Source organism: Bison bison, unplaced genomic scaffold (assembly GCF_000754665.1).
Source record: "Bison bison bison isolate TAMUID 2011002044 unplaced genomic scaffold, Bison_UMD1.0 scf7180017864057, whole genome shotgun sequence".
NCBI lineage: Eukaryota > Metazoa > Chordata > Mammalia > Artiodactyla > Bovidae > Bison > Bison bison.
In genome coordinates this window covers 265,999-273,809 of record NW_011494629.1, presented here as the reverse complement: position 1 = coordinate 273,809, position 7,811 = coordinate 265,999, and the positions used below count along the sequence as shown (strand labels likewise).

General features: G+C 44.6%; 1 protein-coding gene across 6 annotated transcripts in view; it reads right to left on the bottom strand.

Annotated features, from left to right (window-relative positions):
- Positions 1-7,811, bottom strand: part of SYK (spleen tyrosine kinase) — a 75,621-nt gene that overhangs the window by 33,152 nt on the left and 34,658 nt on the right. For 5 of the 6 annotated variants that reach the window (XM_010835945.1, XM_010835947.1, XM_010835948.1 and 2 more), the window contains 4 exons: positions 5,609-5,744; positions 2,296-2,377; positions 1,870-1,913; positions 133-201 (listed from right to left, as the gene is read on the bottom strand). In XM_010835945.1, coding sequence (XP_010834247.1) covers positions 133-201; positions 1,870-1,913; positions 2,296-2,377; positions 5,609-5,744 — 331 coding nt within the window. The remainder of the gene's footprint in view (positions 1-132; positions 202-1,869; positions 1,914-2,295; positions 2,378-5,608; positions 5,745-7,811) is intronic. The other variant, XM_010835950.1, reaches the window with a different exon arrangement.

Genomic DNA, 7,811 nt, shown 5'->3' with positions numbered 1-7,811 from the left:
CATGAGACCAGAGCAGCAGGAGGGTCGGCAGCAGTGCACACGGAGGGGCAGCCACAGGGCAGAGCGTGGGTGCTGAGTGCGGGTCTGTCCTACCACTCAGTCAGGGACAGCAAGCAGGGGACTCTTTAGCACCTTTCTGTGGTCACGCTTTGGGAAGGAGTATGATTTGATTCTTGAGATTATTCCACCCGCTGACCAAGTCTAGAAACCATAATGGCAAAGAGGAATAGTAAATGTTTCAGAAAACAAATACAGGCTGCCTTACATGACATGTTATTTCAGCTGTTCCATAATTACAGTAACCCCCTCCAGATTCTGTTGATGAAATGCACTAGAGGCAACATGTGATCATTAGAAAGGCTTCAAGAAAAACCTACTATTTGAGTAGAAGGATCTGGAAAAATATTTTGGCAATATTTTCCATGAAAGGCTATAAGATTCAAGTTTTCATATTAAATAGACCACTTTTCATATATAATTACTGTCAAACTGAAGACAAATCATCCTAAAGAAACTAATTCTGAGAGCCCAATTTTGTTACTTCTGGGTGCTGGTTCTATGATATTTGTGGAAATTCACTGAGTTGGACCCTTAGGGAACATGCATATTTTTATATAGTCGGTAAGAAGTTTTTCCAAAATGTCCAACTCCTTGAAGCCATTACGTGATGCACAACTAAAGAGAAACCGTGATATTCTTTTAAAGTTCTCACCTCTAAGCCCACCTGCCTCTTAGAGCAAAATGGACCTGTCCCATGGTGGATAAAATCTTAAAGTTGACTTGCCAGGCCCATGAGTCGTGTAAAGGGTAAAACAAAATGATGACTCCATAATGGTGCTTTACTTTAGAAGTTGATCCCAAAGTTCACTGGCATTTCAGTTCCCTTGATTCGGGGACAAGAGCTGCCTCAGACAGACTGCTTGGTTCAGCATAGGTGCAGCTTCTGAACAAGTCAATAGCCTCTACCATGGGTGGAGGGTTCATTTTAACTTCTGCAGATTTTAAGGGGTAACGGGCAGAAAGTGAGATATAGAGCACATAGCTCATATTGGGGGAATTTTTAGACCTCACAAATGGCATTAAAGGGCATCAAAGGTCCACAGTAAGGTCCCCTTCAAAGTAGCAGGACATCATTCCTGCTTGGAGTATAAATCTGTGTGTCAGCTCCTAATAGTCTGGAGGGAAGAGAGAGCTGGAATTCTCTCTCTTCAGGAGCATCAGGCATGTGTTGGCCAAACCCACATGTAGAAGTGTGGAGAGATCACATTCTCACCACCCACTGATGTGGAGTGGGTGGTGGGTTCTTGCCAAGCCTTCAACTCCATCCTTTTCTAGAGGCTTCTTCTCTCAAGTGATAGCAGCAAGCACCCCCATTCCAAGCCTTCCTCCACCAAGCTATGGCCAAAGCAGCTCCCCTGGAAAGGGTGAGTTTTCTGATAACAATGTCTTGGTTGATTTAACCAAAAGAGTTTGGCAGTCAACCTCACTGAGACAATTTATATACCCAGCTTACTACCCATCATGCATGTGGTCACAAGGATCATACACGTGACTCCTCATGGATGGGTCAGGGCTGAGCCTGAACAATATGTTACCATTTCCAAAATCTACCAGGAGGTATATTTCTGATTTAACATTGGGTTACATGGATATTTCATATACTTTTAGAAAATGGAGGTATTTTAACCTACCAAAGAAGCTAACTTAGCTAGCTCAGAACTGAAAATAGGCTGATTCTAGCTGCACCAGCAATCCCAGTTTATCAAGTGTGATAAAAGCAATGACCATTACTCCTTTGTCTAAAAATACTTTTCATTGTGCTAATATACAACTGCTTCATCTTTAATGGCCTGGCTAAGTAACACTTACCCCAGGATGAGAACTTGGAAGTTGTGGACGGAAGTTAATATTTCCTGGTTAGAAAAAACATGCACAATTACTGCTGTGTCAGTGAAAACCATCTATTTATCCCCTCCTCCACTGCAGATCAATCAACATGACTGTAAAATATTACTGCTTGAGAAGCAGATATATTTTCTGCATACATTTCTTGTTATCCTCTTTCACTCAATTTTCTCATACAAGCAATAAAAACAAATCCATTTTTAAAGTTACTGACTAGTTTTTGATGAATGATAAATATACAGTTGGAGTAATCATTTTAATCAATCAGTAAAACCAAAGTCTCATCCCATCTGGTTTGACTTTGCAACAGATCAAATCTAAAATCTAAAATCAGAGGCTGATTATTATCAGCATCTGAAGGAGTGAGACTCCAATGTCTTGGCTACTCACCCGATTGCCCGCCAATTTTTTGACATGGAACTGTAAGAACTCTTAACAAACCATCTGATTTATAAGAATAATGCTCGACCAGCTGAAAAAGAAAAAAGTAAGAAAGTATCATAAATAATGGGGGCAGGAAATGCTCCTTACCTGGAGCAGCTGACTCCCCTTTTGGATTTTAAAAGTGATTCAAGGACAGCCCTAAACAACAAAAGTTGCTTCCTTGGTGATCTTCCTGATTCCTCCCCACACCTCTTTTCTGCCACCCTCAGACTTCCGGCAGAAGTCCACATGCCACCTTCCCTTTTTAACCTTATTCTACTCTTTGCTCCCTTCCCTCCTTCCTTCCTTCTTTCTTTGGTGATAAGTTGCATGTCTTTGTTTATATTCTTCTATATCCATGTGATACTATAACAATGAATTCATTTATTCAGTCTTTCAACAAACATTCTGTTGTTTGGTAGGCCCTGAGAGAGGACGAAAGGTAGACTATGGTGAATGAGACACATTTCCTACTGTTGAGGTGCTTACTTCCTTGGTGGAGAAGGCTATAAATGAATTATAAGGTAGAGTAATTGATTCTGTATTAGTGCTTCGGGTAAAGGCTTTGGAGGGACCAAATAACTCAGCCCAAAAGTTTCAGAGAGAAGACATCACCACACTAGGCCATGGAGAAAGCTGACCCTTTGGAGAATGGCCTTATGTTCACAGAACATGGACACCCTTGGCTAATGGTACCCAGGAAACTATGAATCATGATGTCTGATTCCTACATTAAAAAGGAAATGAACGGTAAGTAGATTTATTTATATCTAATCAAAATTATGCAATACGAAGACAGCCTTAGTTTTCACATTTTCTTTTCTCAAACAGATATTTCCTCTTCAGACAAACTAAAATCCTTCTATCTGATATTTCTTTCATATCTATTTATTGATTCCTTTTCCATTTATGGACTCTTGGCTCCTAAACCTTTTTTTATCTCAAAACTTACCTATTTGGGTAAATGTTCATTGAGTGAATATATTTTATCCTTCCAGGGAGCATTCTTCTTTTAAATTTTATTTTGTTGTGGAAAGAACACAACATGAGATACACCCTCTTTGTAAATATTCCAGTATGACCAGCCCTAACGCACTACTGAAATGGACAGCAAAGCTCTCTCTGTTCTGTTAAATGCAACAGTGTGTTCTCAGACATAGTATTGAGATCCCTACAACAGCTGAAATATCCCATGCATCTCTCCATTATCATTCAAATATCTCCTTACATGCTTATGGTTTCAGACAATCTACTCCAAAAGGATGGGTGGGAGGTGGGCATATACATAAAGATTTCCCTCTTGGGCAAGGGTATGCAAACATTTTCTGTAAAGGGCCAGATACTGGTATTTTAGGGCTTTTCATTACACATATCATCTCTGTCACATAGTTCTTTATTTAAAAATATATATATATTTTTAAAATATAGAAACCATTTTTCTTCAAGGACTACACAAAAGCAGCTCAGGGCCAGACGTGATCCATAAGTGTGTTGATTCTTTCTCTACAGAAAGGAAAACTAGAGTAGTGAAGTAATTACCAACTCTCAGAAAAACAGCACCAAATTCCTGGGTAGGGGAAGGGTACCGTGGAACCTTACTGTTGTCAAGAAAGAACACTGAAATCACACTCATGAAAATGGAAGGTACTGCTGGCACTTTCGAGGCTCTTTCTTAAACAAACATACAAGGAAAAGATTTAATTAAGGCTGACTACTACGATATGGTAGCGGAATCAGTAAATATGGGAAAAAGTCCTGGGAAGGAATTTTCCAACAATTAAAGATGTTTAACATTAAAGTCAGCATGCAGACTTGGAGACTGTGAGTGGACTCACTCAGGGAAAATGGTCATTCAGGAGAAATCCAATGGCTGTGTAGCAGTGATGGAGCCCAGGACCTTCAAGCATCAGACTGACGGATGGAGGCCAGTGCCTTTCAATGCACACATTCAGCGATTCTTGTAGGAGGTGAGAGTTTCTGATGGGAAATTAATCCAGAAGGCAATATTCCCTACTCATCTCTCTGATTTGCACCGGGCAAACACCCTTTCAAAACGATACCATTAAAATAAAGCAAAGCCTGTGGTCAATAATGAGCTACACGTCAATGAGCTACAAACCAAAAGATAATGTCAGCGTTATGACTAATATGCATGAATATTAAAATACCCAGCATTCAAAGAAAAAGATTTTCTTCCAGCTACAGTTAAGAGCCAAAATACATCATGTGGTGGTTACTCTGAGTGCTTTAAAGGTAATGGGGATCCCTGATCTCAGGTTTTAAAAAGACAAGATTTTTTGAGCCTGGTACTTTCCTGCTGGTGCCACCCATGAAGTTCCTGGTGGGGCCTGGTGTGGACATTTGAACCCTTCCCCAGTGACATCCTGCACCTACAAAAACTCAACGTAGCTGTCGTTCTTGGGGTGGCAGAGTCCTTTGGTTTTCTCTGCCTCTGGGCCCACTACAGTTTATAGGATGTTCTACCATTTTCTCATGGAGCTGTGATTTAGAATGAAGCCAAGTCTTTCGTACCTGGTGGAAAGCAGGGGTGAACACCGGATTAGAGCTCACTAGCGCCTAAGTAACTCTCATATTACACATTGCTTCGGGCTTTACTATCAGGTAGGTTAAGAAGCGGAGAAGGCAATGGCACCTCACTCCAGTACTCTTGCCTGGAAAATCCCATGGATGGAGGAGCCTGGTAGGCTGCCGTCCATGGGGTCACACAGAGTCGGACACGACTAAAGTGACTTAGCAGCAGTAGCAGGTTAAGAAGAACCCCTTTTTAGGCCAGGCGTGTATAATCCTATACAAGTGGCGGCCTGACACGCAGGAAATGATGACCACTAGGTTGCCTTAATGTTGCAGTGATTCATTTTGCAGCGAGAATGGCACTTGACATTTCATATTAAATTTGGCCTTTCACAATTCAAAGAATAGTCTGATTAGCCATCTCTAAGACTCCCTTCCCAGCCATCTATACCTTTCTTTACTGTGTATTTGTCTGAAAGGCTACTCTGGGCTCCAGGTAGAGTGCCTTAAGGCAGAATCTAGTGCCTTAAGGCAGGATCTCCTGTTAAACCACGTGTAGTCCTGGTTAGGTACCACTGCCTGGTGCCAAGAGCTGAGGGGCCCTGAACAAGCTATGGGAGCCTCAGTCACCTAACATGGTAACCCTAGACCAAAGCATCCAGGAACCTGGAGGGTGCACCATAGACTCTGATTGGGCAGGTCTCAGTAAGGACCCAGGTCTTCTACAAAGGTCCAGGAGGACATGTACCTGCCAGAGTGTGTCGAAATTCTTCCCGCCAGGGATGGAGAGCTTCCCCGTTTTGTCCTTGTCGATGCGGTAGTGCAGCACCTTGCCCTCGTGCAGCAGGCACAGGGCGTAGGACCCGTTGTCCTTGGCCCTGATCCTGAAAGAGAGAAGACAGTGCGGCACCATCACTCCTACTGCCTGCCGGGGGTGGGGAGGAGCGCCCTGGGCAGGCCGCCTGCAGCAGCGTCTTGGCCTCTGGGTCAAGGGCTTCGTACCCAGGGAGGCCCAGCTCACAGCTCGATGACACCTCGAGTCCCAGACAAGGAACACCCAGCGGGCTTGGGAGCACTGAGGGGATGTCAGGAGAGGCCCAGGCTCTGGGCATGAGTCCTCCATTCACCTGGAGCACCACTTGGCTCAGAGCACGGGCACATGAATCCCATAGCACCCCGGAACAGTGGAGTCTGTGCAGCCCTCTGCACTTGGCTCCTCTCTTCCATGAGGTCTGCTTTTGGGTTAGATTCCAGACAGTGCAGATCCCCTGCCCAGCCCAGGGTGTGTCACTGGAGGGGGTGTTTGGTGGGCATTTTAACTAGGAATATTCTTGACCCCAGATGGAGGCCAGGAAAGGCTCCCACTTCCTAAGACCCTCTTCATTCCGTCAAGCTCACCCTCCCTTTTACAGGGAGGAGAAAGCAGGACTGGGATTTAAAATGTCCCATGGTAAAGAATCTGCCTACAATGCAGGAGACTTGGGTTCGTTTCCTGGGTCAGGAAGATCCCCTGGAGAAGGAAATAACAACACACTCCAGTATTCTTGCCTGGAGAATGCAATGGACAGAGGAGCCTGCGGGGCTACAGTCCATGGGGCCGGACACGACTTAGTGACTAAACCACCATGCGATAGCGTCAGATGATGTCACCAGGAGAAGAAAATGTCCTTCACTGGGGGCTGGGGACCAATGAGCAGGACCCGGGCTGTGCTGGCTGCCCAGGCTCTGCCTCCTGGTCCCCTCCTTGATGCCACTCCCTTCCCTTATCCAGGGATGAGACTTGTGAGCCTGATGCCAAACAGAGACACCCATTGCACTGTAGGGGGAGGTCTTCTGCCCTGCCCAGGAAGACCTGTGGGACTGTGGGAGGGTGCAGTCTAGGTGAGGGCTGCAAAGGCACAGAATGGAGGTGAATCCCCTCCCCCAACTGAACTCCTTAGTCATCACCATCCTCAGCCCATCTTCCCCTCTCAGCAACTCAAACCTTTGGGATCACAAGATGTGAGAGGGTAAGTCACCGAGATCTCAGAAGGTCCCAGAAAGCCTTGCCGGCCTTGTCATTTTCTAAAATGAGGGAACTGAGGCCTGCAAATGTTAAGCAATGTGTCCAGTCAACTGTACTTTGGGAAGATGCCCAAATGTGCCAAAACTGTTGTGGGATTTCCCTGTTGTGGGGAAATTTCTGATGCCTCCCCTTGGCTGTAAGAGACCACATCCACAGGGCCAGCTTTGGAAGCTGACACAGTCACTTTTGGCCTTGTAGATTCATCTCAAAAAGTGAACCCAGGACATGAGAACTAAGCTGCGTCACATGGGGTTGGAACTTTGTTTTAAAAATAAGTTTCTTTTAAGTTGTGCTTGGCTGTGCGCGGCGAACAGGTTCCTTCCATGCCTCAGTGCTCAGGGCAGCTGGTGTGGGTGGCGGGACACACCCAGACTCCCCTCGACCTCTGCAGGACTGCTTCTGAAACCTTCTGCACTGTGAAAACAGCCCTTCCCCCAAACCCAAGCAGGTCGCCTGCACCCCAAAGTGTAAGCTCCCTTTCATGGTCACATGGCCCATTAAGGCCAGTTGGCTGCTGTCAAATCGAAAAACAACCACACAGAAAAGGAAAAACAGTTTTATATGAGGAAGAACTGAGTTTATCTCTTAGGGAAGCTATTTTATAAGGCAGGATTATTCACCCCTGCTTTGCTTAGTTTATAAGCATCAGTGGCAAACAAATAGGATAGTTTGAAGATTCAAAGAATTATACAAATTCTAAATACGAAGCATTAAGACTTTATGCAAATACATATAAAAGGTTAACTCCAGATAACGATGTCCATAGGCCATTCCAAAATACCATTCTCTTTGATTTCAAGTCTTTGGTGTCTTGGGCTTCCCTGCTGGCTTAGAGTCTGCCTGCAATGCTGGAGACCTGGGTTCAGTCCCTGGATTGGGAAATGGC